General features: G+C 37.0%; 1 protein-coding gene across 6 annotated transcripts in view; it reads right to left on the reverse strand.

Annotated features, from left to right (window-relative positions):
• Nucleotides 1-17,365, reverse strand: part of TTC29 (tetratricopeptide repeat domain 29) — a 248,836-nt gene that overhangs the window by 80,671 nt on the left and 150,800 nt on the right. For all 6 annotated transcript variants that reach the window (XM_047717589.1, XM_047717592.1, XM_047717593.1 and 3 more), the window contains one exon: nucleotides 6,791-7,019. In XM_047717589.1, coding sequence (XP_047573545.1) covers nucleotides 6,791-7,019 — 229 coding nt within the window. The remainder of the gene's footprint in view (nucleotides 1-6,790; nucleotides 7,020-17,365) is intronic.

Here is a 17,365-nt window from a genome sequence, read left to right on the forward strand (position 1 = left end):
TATTTTAAGATATTTTAATGTGTCACTCCCATTTGTCTTATCAAACTTGTTTTCTGTGCCTAGAAATAGAAGTAAAACACAAAGAATTTTAAGGATCTCTGCCTTAGAAAAAAGTCACAAGCAGACTCACAACCTATAAACACACAATTTATAAACTGTCCTACAGAGAAATGGCTATCCCAGTTCTCCCCCCGGAGCTCCCACTGAGACTATCCAGGGGCCGTCACAGAGAATCCTGAAGCTTGCAGAGTTAGGGCAGGGTAAACGAAGCTGTACTAACAAACAACTCTGCAAATCTCCGTGGTTCACCACAATAAAAGATTATTATTCTGTGCTTGCACAAAGTCTGCTGCAGTTCTGAATGGCATTCCAGGACAAATGTTCCACATGTAGAGACTGACTGCATCAGTCTCATTGCCCTGTAATTTTTCATAATGCTTCCACTATGATCACTGCAGCAGGGAGAGAATCCGCTGGAGGATCTCAGGCAGGCTCTCCTATGCTTACACACAGAAGTAACTTTGACCATTGGCCAGGACTAGTCACAGAGCCCTGCCTAGCTACCAGGAGATGAAAAATGCAGTCTTCCGTGTGCCCAGAAGAGTAAAGAACCAGATACTGGTAAGCCCTTGTAATTTCCACCCCCTTGAGCAACAGTTGCTGAACCCTCTGAAAATTATATGCAGTAATTGTAAGGGGATAGTGATCTGTCATCTAAAAATTCTAATAAGCTTTTTAAAAAATGTAGAGATTTATATTGAAGAAAGGAAAATTCTGAAATTCAGGAATAGCTTAGAGAAGTCGAATTTAGGGCAAGTTCCCAGACTTTATTTTTTTATTTTTATTTTTTAAAGATTTTATTTATTTGACAGAGAGAAATCACAAGTAGGCAGAGAGGCAGGCGGAGAGAGAGGAGGAAGCAGGCTCCCTGCTGAGCAGAAAGCCTGATGTGGGGCTCGAACCCAGGACCTGGGATCATGACCTGAGCCGAAGGCAGCGGCTTAACCCACTGAGCCACCCAGGCGCCCCAAGTTCCCAGACTTTAGAAGACTGGTCCATGTGTTGGCCTCATTGTCCACAATTATTTTGCCCCACACTGCCTGAATGATTTCAGTTATACACTGTATTACAGATGCCCTAAATTCTGGCAATAGGGAATCTTCCAACATTTAAAAAATCCTAATTGCTCTGAATAGGTTCAAGCACTTTCAGTCATTAATAACAATGGTGTGAATCAGCTTAATCAGATTGATTTCTTCCTAACAGTGTTCATAATCTTTCTCAAGGATCACTGATCTGCACTGTTTGTTGTCCAATCTCTGCAAACACTTGTTTTATATGTTTTGTTTGTTTATTTGTTTTAGTTGTTTAACACAGGAGGGTAAATCTTTTCCTTGTGACTTCATGTTGGCCAGAAATAGAACCCCACTTGTTTCTTTGCACCATGAAATTTTAATCCAGATTTTAATTAAATTCTAATCTTTTTAAATGTTTAACATGACTTCTGCTAAATATAAAGTATTATTGTAAAACAGTGCAACTCAAGGAAATGATTCTTGAACTAGAATTCTAGAAAACTAGATTATAGGTCCATTTTGTCTTTCAGATTTTTATATAACTGCATGTCTCTGGACCTGAGGACATTTGAAAAAAAAAAAAAAAGTAGACCAAGTTATTTCTTTAGTACCACACAGCTCAATAATTTCATGATTCCATAAAACTCAAAAAAGTTCAAGAAGATTTTAACTCATGTTCAGAAGACAGAAAGGGGCTACAAGGAGTGGTTCCAGATTGAGGAAGGCAGAGACAGACATAAACAGAAATGTATGACAAAGGGTTAGTAATGAGCCCCAGGAACAGTGGGGAAAAGGTAGGCATTGAGGAAATGCTGAGGAGAGGTATGACACAGGGTTGAACGCAGGAGGATGGATTGAAAGTCTGCAGATGGAACAGTGCACTAGGTTTAGCAACTTCAACAATGCCAACCAGGGACAGGTCAAACTGCATATGACAGCAGATAGCTAGAAACTCCTTTATTATAAGTTCTAGCAGAAAGATCAAATATTTGTACCTGGAATTTCTATAGCTATTTGATATATTAAAATAGTAATAATAATAATAACCGTAATAAAATTCCCTTTTGGGGAAACCCACAGAAACAAGTATTTATGGGGGAAAAACAACAAATAAAATGCTCACGAAAATCTAGATTGAACTACAAAATACCATATTTATTTAGAAGATGCTCCTACTGAGGAACTGTTAACAGTCCCAGAGAATCTTATTAATGATCTGTTTTGAACTTTAGATAGAGAGACTTGAATTGAAATCTTTGCCCAAAGTCACAAAGCTAATTAGGGCTCAATATGGTATTAGAACCTAGGTCACCGGACTCTTACATAGCACTCTCCCCTCAATTATCCAAAATACCAGTAGGGTGAGCTTTGATTCAGTCAGATTTTTCACCAGAATCTTTTTTTTTTATGTGTCATGTTTTTGAACACATTAAAAAGAGACAGAGGTTTGCTCTGTGACAATAGGACGCTATAAAACCCGCTTGCAGACTTTTTGGCTAATTCCAGAACTTTCTCCTCATTGTTAGGGTTATTTAACTGAAGCAGCTGAACAAAGTATAATAGAACATGAGGCTCACTCATGAATGTGGCTTTTCCACATTCATTAAAAGGGCTGAGTTCATGAATAAAAAATACAAGCAAAGAACAGGGTGGGAAAACGTGGCTCAACATCGAACCAAGGACTCGACATTAAACCCACATAAACCACGGGCTGAGAGACAAATTCATGGTCTTAACTGTTTTCTTTTAAGAATATTAAATGATTCATAAAATGAGAGTGGTATTTTTGGTACTCAAGGAAACCTTTGCATGTCATTTTGTAGAAAACAGTGTCTTTACTAACTATCCGGTGTATTCATCTATTTCCATACTCAGAATTTGCATCCTATTTCTCTGATATAATTTACATTTGGCTAAAATAAGAATGTGCATTAAACCCATGTTACTGATATTATCAATGAAGTGGTTAACCATGCTGGCAATGAAATTGCTGTAATTACATTTCTAAGTTAACAGTTCTCTTATGTTGCACAAGAAAAGCTTTTCTTTCTCTGTCACTGTTCCACATCTGGGTCTATAATCTCCACAAGGCAAGATGAATTAGCTATCCATTAAAAAAAAATAAATTCGTGATTGGAGGCATAATAGTTCTAGTGGAAAAATAAACTATGTTCTGGAGAAATCAGCAGAAATTCATAGGCCCTTAATCCTTCCAGAGCCAACCAATTTCTGTTGCTTCAGGCTTGAATAATTGTATTGAACTGCAATAAATTTGAATTCCCTCTAAATTCCTAAATTTGGGAGGAGAATCTACTCTTATTTTACTATTGGAAAGAAAAGGAGGAAGGTGAAATCATTCCAACCATATCTGAGAGTATTAGAATGGTATGAAGGTTCCTATATTTGCTGTGTTCCCTCTGAAAGGTACAAAGAGGAGAGATGATTGCTGGTGAATCACTGTTCCATTTTATCTAGAGACCTGAGTGCTCTCACTGCTCTATTCCCTTAGGGGGTCATGTTCCTCTGCTTAAAAGAATATTGCCTGCTCTGTGAGCTAATGATTTGTTTGGAGGATGTAAGTCTCAGAGGTGGAGATAACTGCACAGCTTTTATAATGTATCTTTCAAATTTTTGATCTGCTTTTTTCTGAATACATGGGACCCCTCAATGGCAAGATTAAAGATGTCTCTTCCGAGAAGAAAGGCAAAATTTGAAAACCTAAAAGCTGCTCAGATTTCCAAATAATATTTCCGTATTTCTTCATTTTGTCAACATCACACTTGTTGTCCTGAATTCATGTGATAACCACACGGAATCAAAACACGGTATTGGATCATAGTGGTTTTGTAGTTGTTGTTTTTCCAAGGAGATATGGAACTATGAATCCAGTTTTAAAAAGTGGTTAGCGCAAACTTGTTCATGGCTAGGACATACATACTCATTTTGAATTCTATTTAATTTGGGAAATATTTACTTGGTACCTAGCAGATGTTAGGCATTGTGCTTTCCTTTGGAGGAAACACCAAAGATCAGAATCTGTTTTCAAGACACTCATACTCTCACTGGGCAGATAAGGCAATTACAGAAATGGTCATGAAAGAATGTAGAATAAGACAAGTGAAAAGTGCTTGGACAAAAATGAATGACATTCAATGTTGGAACAGAGAGAAGAGACAACAGTCAAGTAAGATGGGGATCAGGGAGGATTTCAACATCTCAGAAGGACCATGGAAAACATTTCCCTGGATGGGGCTGGAGTTGGAAGTAAGGTGGTATTAAGGTACATTATGTGTGTCTGGGGCATGAGGGGGTAGCCAGGGAAAGGGAGGTGGTCAAAAAACATTATGAAACTTGTACAGAATTTGTAGGTAGTAGGGATCCAGTGAAGTTTTTGAAGCAGAGAAAAAATAGAATAGCAAGTGTTGTAGTTTAAGAAACACTTTTGAAGCATTCAAAAAGCACATTTTAGTGTATTTTGAACTAAAATATGTCCATGTAAACATACAAGCGAGTATGTTTGATAATATCCTGCAGGTTTTATTTCCAAATAGAACAGCTACCACTAAAAAAAATGCCAGTAGTAGAAGACTTAACTTCTCATTTACATTTGAATCTAGAGGACTAGCCTTCATTTTTATAATAACATAGCTCATCCACGCATAGATTTCTAATCTTGGTCAAATGAATCAGGAAGGGGGTGCACTTTTATAGCGTTTCAGAGAATTTAATCTTCTCCACCATAGGAATAGCTGAGTTTTTACTCTCTGAATAATATTTTTTATTAACATATAATGTATTATTTGTTTCAGGGGTACAGGTCTGCGATTCATCAGTCTAACACAATTCACAGCACTCACCATAGCACATACCCTCCCCAAGGCCCACCACCCAGCCGCCCTATTCCTACCCCTCTACCCCTCCAGCAACCCTCAGTTCGTTTCTGAATAATGTTTTGAAATGCATTGTTTTGTTTTATTCCTAAGCCCTTTGAAACACAAAACACCCTCACCAAAAATGAGAATAAAATGTTAAAAAAAAAAGCAAAAAGAAAGAAATAGCTTTATAGGTGAAGGAAAAACAAGGGAGATTTTTGAAAAAGCTCCAAACAGGATTGCAGCAAATAGAAAAACTAGACTCTCTAGTTTTGAATTTGTTTGTTTGTTTTTTTAAAAAAGATTTTATTTATTTGACAGAGATTACAAGTAGGCGGAGAGGCACGCAGAGAGCGGGGGGCGGGAGGAAGCAGGTTCCCTGCCAAGCAGAGAGCTCAATGCGGGGCTCGATCCCAGGACCCTGAGATCCCAGGACCTGAGCCGACCCTGAGATCATGACCTGAGCTGAAGGCAGAGGCTTTAACCCACTGGCCACCCAGGTGCCCCTTGAGGGTTTTTTTTTTTTTTTTTTCCATGATTATTAGGGTGATGGTGAGAGCTTATCCAAGTAAATCAGAAAAAGGGGAGTAGCCCAACTTATTCTCTACCAAATCTTTTATCAGAAGAAGTAATCTAAGAGATAGATACATCATATTTCCTCTGCTTTCTCTCCTGGGCAGACAAGATGAGGGAGTAAAGGGAAGATAACTCAAAACTACAGAGCAAGCTCTCAAGTATATAACACAACATCCTGAAGTGAACAAAATATTATCTAAAAGTGGTTAGTTAATAGTTACCTGTAAATATTTGTTGGGTACTCAAGCACATTGAAATTCAAGAAGCCATCTGTTTTTGAAGACTTTATCCTGTACATATATTTGGAATGAGACCTTTACTTATTTCCTAACTAGAGGACAGTGGTAAGTGGTCTTCTACTAATACTACACTACTAATTCTGCTAATATAAAAGAAGCAATAAGATTCCTTTGTGCACAATTTACTGTTATTTACTATTTGTTCTATGGAGAAAATAAAAACCAAAGAGCTTATTGTTTCCTCTAAATGACCTAATGGGGGGTAGGAAGAGTTCCAAGCAGGAGATGGTTCTTTACATACCAGAATTGTGCCTATGATTCCATTTGTGCTATCCCAAACATCCCTAAAATATTTTGCTTGAGAAAGTTTGATTTACCAACAATTATGCAACCCAAGGGTCTGTGATAGGCAGTACTGTTAAAAATTTTAAAAATCTGATTCTGAAGTTCTTAACTGAGGACTGGAGCCAGTCAAGTTGACACATGAAAGGGACATTCACATCACTTCTAGTTATTTGTTTTTAATTGACTGCTCTAATTATCACAAGAAAAAGTATGTATGAAAATAAGTGGAGTTAAGAGAAATTAGTATTACATTTTTCTAAATTAATATTCTAACTTGAATTGATCAAATATAGGAAAATTTACTACCATCAGCAAAGTAAGAGTATAATATTAATTGCATTTAATACTGATAAGCATCTGTGAACATCTGTGATTTGTTCTTGTCAACAAGGTACAACACTGAACTTTTAAAACAACACATTCTCACATTCTGATTAGTGCATGTTGTTGAATATTTAACTGAAAAAAAGAACATGAGGTTGGTGATTTGTCAAGTTTAACTAATCATTACCACATTTTATGCTTTCCTTATCATCAAAGTTACAATATAGCATGAAGGCACATCCAATATTTATGTAGTAAGGCATTCATAAAGTTAAAATTACCAATAAAATAAAAATCACCGATGGAGTCATTAAGAATGACACAAAAACTAAACTGTTTTCAAAAACTAAAGTCTCACCATTAGTCGGATCACACACAATGCTGCCTCTATTCTCCTTCCATGACAGCAGGTAGCCAAGGCTGGTGAGATCTTCAGACTCGATGTAACTGTTAACCCTCTGCATGATCTGATGAGCTTTTGCTATTCCATAATGCACTTTCGTTTCATCCATTTGACTCAAGTTTGTTAGCTCTGCTGTTGTGTTGAAAGCTTGCTGAAAGTATTGTGAAGCTTTCTTGTAGTATCCCTAAAAATGTAAGAGAAATCATTTCTTTCTTAATTTTTTATTCTATCTTTCCACATATCTGCTCACCTTGGTATGTACCAAACTTATCTTTCAACAGTTACAGCATTCATCTTTTAGAAGAAAGAGATGGCAGGCAGGGACTCTATGAGAATAAGGTTCTTTTAAAAAGTTGTGATTACTAACCATACAATATCTTGAAGCTAGGATACTAAAAGAGCTTTATCTATCAAGTTGAACTATATGAAACATAAGCTTTTTTGGATTAAAAATGATCAAATGTTGGCATTTTCAAATGGTTCAACCTGGTACAGGTTGGGAAGTCTGAGAAAGAGTGGTCCAATTCACATTAATTTGGATGTAATTTTCCTACTTGTAGCACTGGATTTACCTAATAAAGCATTTTTAACCAGTTGTTTTTAGTCACAGCAAGAGATCATTTTCAGCCAATCTGTTTCGGATTTACGGGGCCACTGAAAATTGATGTATTTATCTGCTGATCTGGTTATTGCTCTTGTTTTCCCCATGTGCTTATGTCATTCTTGACTAAGAACATCGGAGGTAATCAAGATTCCTGAAAAATAATGATCCTGATGGCACTAGCACAACTCATTTAAATGTTCATCTCTTCTTCAAGTTTTTTGCAACATCTCATTGAAAAAATTCAAGCCGGTTTTTTGTTTTTTTAGGTTTTGTGGGCTTTTTTGATCATACTCTCCTACCCTCCTATAAGCTATTATCCACGATAGCTTTCAAAGTGTCAGGGCCAGTGCTAAGTACTTCATATATTATGTCACTAACTTTCATAAGTCATCCCGTGAGAAAATATTATTCTTATTCTACAAATAATGAAATTGAGCCTCAGGAAGGAGACTCCCTTCTGCCAACCTCCAAATTTTCTAAAAATCCTCACGAAAACGTTTTCCTCAATGGAGGATATCATTTTTAGGATTGAGCCTATACTTTTAAGATGCTAGGGAACGAAGTTTCCTTTCTTCACTGACTTGTAAATCTCCTTTCCTCTCCCCTTCCCCTCCCTCCTCTCCCCTCCTCTCCTTTCCTTCCTCTCCCTCTTGCTCATACACACAAAACACATATGCACACACTTTTGAGAAGAGAGAGAATATTATGAGAGAATATTTTATTATAAGTTTTCAAATTATTTTCTCACAACATTTTATGAAGGAGGTGGTAATACAAACACCATTGAAACACCCTATACCATACCCCAGAGTACAGGCAAAATGCATACTCAACTCCATACATCTCTGTATAGTTATGGTGTTCAGACAGCAAACTGATTGGATACAAAAGTTGCTGGAAGATGGGGAGGGGAGAAACAGGGCTTGTGTGACAGTTATGTTACATACATAAGCAGTATAATACTATGGTATAGACCTACAGGATGGTTTAGTGAACTCTTTACTCAAATGGTTCATTCCAATTAAACTTACTAATTTAAACACAATCGCTCTATATTTTATCAATAATAATTTTTGTTTGTTGAGATAACAATTCTTTCTTTTATTTCAAAATGTAAAGCATAGAACTTATATGAGGGTATGGTTACTTAATTAGAAAAAATAAAATGTATCAAAGACATTTATATGGTAAGTATATTATATGATTGAGGAACAATGCAAATATTGAAGATGGAAATAAAACTAGTTAATATTTTGGATTGTTCTGCTAAACATCAAAGATATAGGATAAAATAAATGAACATATGTGATTAGACCTTATTTCTATTTTTAAAAACAGAGAAGTATAAATAATTATTGTTCTAATTATATTTCTGAGCATTAAGCTATTTATTGTCTTAGATGAAAGTCTTAATTAGGAAATTAGGGGCCATAAATAAATGGACATACATTTAAATTTCAAGAATTACTTTATATATTATTATGTTAGAATGAACTTATTCATTTATCAGGCAACTACTATGTATGAAGCTCCATGCCAAGCAGTGGGGATTCAGCAGTTAACAGAATTTACTATGCCTAAAATTTATATTAGATCCTCTCTAACAAGTGTTTTTTTTCCCCCCAAAATAGGAGCATTATAATTATTCATAACTATTTAATTATAATTATAATTACATATAATTATTCTTCCCACAAATTGAGCTTAGTATTCAATTGTTAGACACAGACACAACTGCCATAAAACTGGTATCGACCTAAATTTCTCTAGTTTAAAATACTATTAAGGAAATACATTAATTCTTCTAAGATGCAAGGATTTTTATACATACCATTTTGGAATGAGATTTCATTACAGTGTATTGTATTTCTAGATTTTCAGTTCTTAAAGAGCTTAATATCTAAATTTAATCTCTTCTCCAAAGGTTCTGTCCAATGTTCTACAGTTCGATTCTGTTATCAGTTAATCCCTATCCTATTATAAAATTCAGAAGATTCTAATAATTAATCTTGGCAATCTTAAATATGAATTTGAGAATATATAAGTGAATTAATCACTTCACGATTGCCTCTTACTGGAAAAGAGAACTTTGCTTAGTGTTATAAATATCACTGGTAAGCATTTAAGGGACAATTGCGGGACAGGATCTTGATGACATCGTAGACCTTAAAACAAAGCTTCCATTATTACACTATAATATAGAATTTTAATGTATTTTTCTGATTCTTACCAGATACTTCTCAGTGTGTCTGTCACTCTATACAATGAGCAAGCTCAAAAATAAAAGAACATTTTCTAGTACTAAGGAAAAGCCATTTTTTACACATTTTCTTTACTATTTTAGTCTGGAACTATCACTTTTTTATTTGTGTGTGTGTGGTTTTTTTTTAAGATTTTATTTATTTCTTTGAGAGAGAGAATTGAGAATGAGCAGGGGAAAGGGACAGAGGGAGATGGAGAAAGAGACTCATTGCTGAGCAGGAGCCTGACAAAGAGTCTGTATCTACTTTTTTTCCCTAAAGCATTCTCATTTTGCTACTTTATATTAATTCTATATTTTCATCAAGAGATCACATCAGGAGGGTGGGATGGGTGGCCCATCTTCTATGATTATATAGTAAAAGGTAAACTAATTAGAATAAATGATCTCTTAAAGATGTGCTAATGTTAATTATAACAACACTATAATAACTAGAGAAAACAGTTAATTCTAATATTTTTTCCAAATACAGTCTTATAGTTGTGGTCTTATAATAACATTATTTCTTAGAAGTGATTATAAGGAATACAATTAGAATACATTGCATGAATAATATTAAGCAAGAAAAGAGATGATGAGGAAGACTGACCAGTACCAGGAATATTAGATTTGCTTTTAAAGATTCAGTACAAGTTTTCAGAATCATTGTACAAAAATGAAATAGAAGTTTGGAATTCCTAAAGTGGGAGATTCTTACTCTCCTGAGGTAGAAAACTGGTTACAAATTTATTGATTGATTAAAAAAAAATTCACATATTTTTGCTCACCACCTCTGTGCCAACTTCTCATTTAGGACCTGGAACAAAATAATAAACAAGGTAGATATGGTCCCTATTCTCATTAAGCTATTCTAGCCAAATTAAACAACACTAAGAAGATATCATAAACAAGAAAACTAGGAGATGAGTGCTATGTGAAATATTAATGTACTGTTAAAGAGTACCCGGTAGCTACTTCTTTTCTTCTTCATGTAATTTTCATTTTGGCATGCAGCTTTCAGGACTTCAATGAACAGAAACGGGGAATATGCAGATTTCAGATATTTTGGTTAAGTGTAAGAAAAGGTTTTATTTTTTCAACAAAACAGATACTTTTATTGATTGAATTTTTTGGCTTCTCTCTCAAATGCCTAGAAAGCCCCACAGAATATAGTGGATTAGATTTCATCATTTTAGATTAGAAAATGTGTTTGAGCACTCAAATCACAGAAATGGTAGCTGTGATTAAACAGTTTTCCTCATGAATAACAATAATGCCATCTTATATTACAAAATACAAGTACCTTTTCAAAGCACCTTCATATGCTTTTTAAAATTGAGGTCTAATTGACATTATGTGATAATTATATTGTCATATATATTATATAATGTATTGACAATATATGACATTATATTAGTTTTGGGTATATAACATTATGATTAATATTTGTATATATTACTAAATGATCACCACAGAAGGTTAGTTAACACCACCTCACATAGTTACAAATTTTTTTGTGATGAGAACTTTTAAGAGCTACTCTTGGCAAATTTCAAATATACAATACAGTACTATTAACTGTAATTACCATGCTGTACATTACATTCCCAAGACTTGCTTCTTTTAGAACTGGAAGTTTGTACCTTTGAACTACCTTCACCCATGTGGCTACTTTTAGTCAGTTGCCAAGGAAAGGCCTCTCTGAAGATGTGGCATCTAACTGAGATATGAGGACAATAATTCAGGGATATGAAGCTCAGATTGGGAAGCATTCCATATAGCGTATTCCAGCTAGGGTAAATGTCCTAAGGCAGCAAAAAGCTCCGCATATTTGAAGAACTTCAAAAGTCCATTTGGCTGTGGTGGAGTCGATAAGAAGAGTAAGAAATAAAGTCAGAGATGGGGTGAGTTGGTGTACATCTCACCTAGACTATTTCAGGTTCCCAGAAGAATGGGCAGTAATGGAAGTGTGTTAAGTAGAGAAATAACACAATTTGATTTACATTTAAAAGGACTACTTGGGCATCTGTGTGGAGACTGGATTATATGGGTAAGAACTGGGGAATGGGCTTGAACTTCCTGCAGTAGGGCAGGTGAGAAAACAGTGTCACAAACTGATGGGATGATAGTAGCAGATACAGAGAAGGAGGTGCATCTCAGATATGTTTTGGTGGCATAAAGGTCAGGGTTTGCTTCTGGATTAGATATGGGGCAGGAAGGAGAAAAGAATCAAAGAATACCCAGATTTTTGGTTTGAGCAGCTGGGCTAATGGATAATGACGCCATTTATTCAGAAGGAGAAGATTGGGAGGAAGGAATTCTGTTAAATTTAAGATGTCTAGAGGGAGGAGTCAAGATGGCGGAGAAGTAGCAGGCTGAGACTACTTTGGGTAGCGGGAGATCAGCTAAATAGCTTATCTAAAGATTGCAAACACCTACAAATCCAATGGGAGATTGAAGAGAAGAAGAACAGCAATTCCAGAAACAGAAAATCAACCACTTTCTGCAAGGTAGGACGGGCGGAGAAGTGAATCCAATGCGACAGGAAGATAGACCGCGGGGGGAGGGGCCGGCTCCCGGCGAGCGGCAGAGCAACGGAGCAAAATCAGGACTTTTAAAAGTCTGTTCCGCTGAGGGACATCGCTCCAGAGGCTTAACTGGGGTGAAGCCCAGGCCGGGTAAACGCGGCCTCAGGTCCCACAGGGTCGCAGAAGGATCGGGGGTGTCTGAGTGTCGCAGAGCTTACCGGTATTAGAACGGGGAAGCCGGCTACAGAGACAGAGCCGAGGAGTGACTCTCAGCTCAGGGTTGCCTTGAACCGGTCGCAGGTTCGGTCAGCTCGAAGCGCGGCCGGAGGCCAGGGTGACGGGAGTCATTTGGCGCTGTTCTCTGAGGGCGCACTGAGGAGTGGGGCCCCGGGCTCTCGGCTCCTCCGGGCAGGAGACCGGGAGGCCGCCATCTTCATTCCCGTCCTCCGGAACTCTACGGAAAGCGCTCAGGGAACAAAAGCTCCCGAAAGCGAACCCGAGCAGATTACTCAGCGCGGCCCCGGGTAAGGGCGGTGCAACTCCGCCTGGGGCAAAGACGCTTGAGAATCACTACAACAGGCCCCTCCCCCAGAAGATCAACGGGAAACCCAGCCAGGACCAAGTTCACCTACCAAGGAGAGCGGCGGAATTCCAGAGGAGAAGAAAGCAAAGCACGGAACTCATGGCTTTCTCCCCATGATTTTTTAGCCTTGCAGTTAATTTAATTTTTTTTCTTTTTCAATTTTTTTTTCTTTTTCTCTTCTTCTGCTAAATTTTTTTTAACTTTTACCGTTTTTTTTAAACGTTTTTTAAATAGTTTATCTAATATATATATATTTTTTCCTCTTTTTATATTTTTTCTTTATCGGCTTTCTTTTTTTTAATAGTTTTTTTTTTTTTTTCTTTCTGAACCCCTTTTTATCCCCTTTCTCCCCCCTCACAATTCAGGATCTCTTCTGATTTGGCTAAAGCATATTTTCCTGGGGTTGTTGCCACCCTTTTAGTATTTTACTTGCTCCTTCATAAACTCTTATCTGGACAAAATGACAAGGCGGAAAAATTCACAACAAAAAAAAGAACAAGAGGCAATACCAAAGGCTAGGGACCTAATCAATACAGACATTGGTAATATGTCAGATATAGAGTTCAGAATGATGATTCTCAAGGTTCTAGCCGGGCTTGAAAAAGGCATGGAAGATATTAAAGCAACCCTCTCGGGAGATATAAAAGCCCTTTTGGGAGAAATAAAAGAACTAAAATCTAACCAAGTTGAAATCAAAAAAGCTATTAATGAGGTGCAATCAAAAATGGAGGCTCTCACTGCTAGGATAAATGAGGCAAAAGAAAGAATTAGCGATATAGAAGACCAAATGACAGAGAATAAAGAAGCTGAGCAAAAGAGGGACAAACAGCTACTGGACCACGAGGGGAGAAGTCGAGAGATAAGTGACACCAGAAGACGAAACAACATTAGAATAATTGGGATTCCAGAAGAAGAGGAAACAGAGAGGGGAGCAGAAGGTATATTGGAGAGAATTATTGGAGAGAATTTCCCCAATATGGCAAAGGGAACAAGCATCAAAATCCAGGAGGTTCAGAGAACCCCCCTCAAAATCAATAAGAATAGGTCTACACCCCGTCACCTAATAGTAAAATTGACAAGTCTTAGTGACAAAGAAAAGATCCTGAAAGCAGCCCGGGAAAAGAAGTCTGTAACGTACAATGGTAAAAATATTAGATTGGCAGCAGACTTATCCACAGAGACCTGGCAGGCCAGAAAGAGCTGGCATGATATATTCAGAGTACTAAATGAGAAAAACATGCAGCCAAGAATACTATATCCAGCTAGGCTATCATTGAAAATAGATGGAGAGATTAAAAGCTTCCAGGACAAACAAAAACTGAAAGAATTTGCAAATACCAAACCAGCTCTACAGGAAATATTGAAAGGGGTCCTCTAAGCAAAGAGAGACCCTCAAAGTAGTAGATCAGAAAGAAACAGACAATATACAATAACAGTCACCTTACAGGCAATACAATGGCACTAAATTCATATCTCTCAATACTTACCCTGAATGTTAATGGGCTAAATGCCCCAATCAAAAGACACAGGGTATCAGAATGGATAAAAAAACCAAAAACCATCTATATGTTGCCTACAAGAAACTCATCTTAAACCCGAAGACACCTCCAGGTTTAAAGTGAGGGGGTGGAAAAGAATTTACCATGCTAATGGACATCAGAAGAAAGCAGGAGTGGCAATCCTTATATCAGATCAATTAGATTTTAAGCCAAAGATTATAATAAGAGATGAGGAAGGACACTATATCATACTCAAAGGAACTGTCCAACAAGAAGATCTAACAATTTTAAATATCTATGCCCCTAACGTGGGAGCAGCCAACTATATAAACCAATTAATAACAAAATCAAAGAAACACATCGACAAGAATACAATAATAGTAGGGGATTTTAACACTCCCCTCACTGAAATGGACAGATCATCCAAGCAAAAGATCAACAAGGAAATCAAGGCCTTAAATGACACACTGGACCAGATGGACATCACAGATATATTCAGAACATTTCATCCCAAAGCAACAGAATGGGCTAAAATAGATGGAGAGATTAAAAGCTTCCAGGACAAACAAAAACTGAAAGAATTTGCAAATACCAAACCAGCTCTACAGGAAATATTGAAAGGGGTCCTCTAAGCAAAGAGAGACCCTCAAAGTAGTAGATCAGTGCACATGGAACATTCTCCAGAATAGATCACATTCTTGGTCCTAAATCAAGTCTCAACCGGTATCAAAAGATTGGGATCATTCCCTGCATATTTTCAGGCCACAATGCTCTAAAGCTAGAACTCAATCACAAGAGGAAATTTGGAAAGAACCCAAATACATGGAGACTAAACAGCATCCTTCTAAAGAATGAATGGGTCAACCAGGAAATCAAAGAAGAATTGAAAAAATTTATGGAAACAAATGATAATGAAAACACAACGGTTCAGAATCTGTGGGACACAACAAAGGCAGTCCTGAGAGGAAAATATATAGCGGTACAAGCCTTTCTCAAGAAACAAGAAAGGTCTCAGGTACACAACCTAACCCTACACCTAAAGGAGCTGGAGAAAGAACAAGAAAGAAACCCTAAACCCAGCAGGAGAAGAGAAATCATAAAGATCAGAGCAGAAATCAATGAAATAGAAACCAAAAAAACAATAGAACAAATCAATGAAACGAGGAGCTGGTTCTTTGAAAGAATTAATAAGATTGATAAACCCCTGGCCAGACTTATCAAAAAGAAAAGAGAGAGGACCCAAATAAATAAAATCATGAATGAAAGAGGAGAGATCACAACGAACACCAAAGAAATACAGACAATTATAAGAACATACTATGAGCAACTCTACGCCAACAAATTGGACAATCTGGAAGAAATGGATGCATTCCTAGAGACATATAAACTACCACAACTGAACCAGGAAGAAATAGAAAGCCTCAACAGACCCATAACCAGTAAGGAGATTGAAACAGTCATCAAAAATCTCCAAACAAACAAAAGCCCAGGGCCAGATGGCTTCCCGGGGGAATTCTACCAAACATTTAAAGAAGAACTAATTCCTATTCTCCTGCAACTGTTCCAAAAAATAGCAATAGAAGGAAAACTTCCAAACTCATTTTATGAGGCCAGCATCACCTTGATCCCAAAACCAGACAAGGATCCCAACAAAAAAGAGAACTACAGACCAATATCCTTGATGAATACAGATGCGAAAATTCTTGCCAAAATACTAGCCAATAGGATTCAACAGTACATTAAAAGGATTATTCACCACGACCAAGTGGGATTTATTCCAGGGCTGCAAGGCTGGTTCAACATCCGCAAATCAATCAATGTGATACAACACATTAATAAAAGAAAGAACAAGAACCATATGATACTCTCCATAGATGCTGAAAAAGCATTTGACAAAGTACAGCATCCCTTCCTGATCAAAACTCTTCAAAGTGTAGGGATAGACGGCACATACCTCCATATTATCAAAGCCATCTATGAAAAACCCACCGCAAATATCATTCTCAATGGAGAAAAACTGAAAGCTTTTCCGCTAAGGTCAGGAACACGGCAGGGATGTCCGTTATCACCACTGCTATTCAACATAGTACTAGAAGTCCTAGCCTCAGCTAGGAAATAATAGATAGGATGTGATGCAAACAACTTATAAGATTGTTCAGGTGTATAACTTGAATAAAGGGATCTAATATCATTAGGAAATATCCATAAGCAGTTGAAATAAGAGACATGAAATAATTCCTTGTCAGTATTTTCCCTAGGAAATGACTTTGTAGAACTAGAAGGAAATTCAGGATGTCATCAAAGCTATCTCCCTGTTTCAAAAGAATAAGAAGGAAATGGGGCACCTGGGTGGCTCAGTGGGTTAAGCCTCTGCCTTTGGCTCAGGTCATGGTCTCAGGGTCCTGGGATCAAGCCCCGCATCGGGCTCTCTGCTCAGCAGGGAGCCTGCTTCCCTTCCTCTCTCTCTCTCTGCCTGCTTCTCTGCCTACTTGTGATCTCTCTCTGTCAAATAAATAAATAAAATCTTAAAAAAAAGAAGGAAAAATAACTACATTAGATTCTAATAAACTCACTTCATCATATGTTTTCAAATCATACTCTTGGGAATGATTTAACAACTCAGTCAGCCTGAGAAGTAATCAGTGGATTTTTGACTTGAGGAAGTACCCACAAAGAATCACAGTAATGCACAATAACTGAATGCAACATTAACAATTTTAATAACAAATCAAGTTTTGTTTTGAAGTCTTTGATGTCATAAAATTGTTATAGTATTGTATACTTAAGGGGCACCTGGGTGGTTCAGTCAATTAAGCATCTGACTCTTGATTTTGGCTCAGGTCATGATCTCAGGATCGTAACACTAAGCCCTGCATCAAGCTTTTTACTGGGCGTGGAGCCTGCTTGAGATTCTCTCTCTCCTTTTCCTTCTGCCTCTTCCCCTGTCATGCTTTCTCTCAAAGAAAAACCAAAACCAAACCAAAAACAAAAACAAAAAACAAAACAAAAAAACTATTAAAAATCACTACCCTATTTATCAGTGACCATTTATTACATTAAAATATAAAGAGTCACTA

The sequence above is a fragment of the Lutra lutra genome, chromosome 2 (genome assembly GCF_902655055.1).
Source record: "Lutra lutra chromosome 2, mLutLut1.2, whole genome shotgun sequence".
Taxonomy (NCBI): domain Eukaryota; kingdom Metazoa; phylum Chordata; class Mammalia; order Carnivora; family Mustelidae; genus Lutra; species Lutra lutra.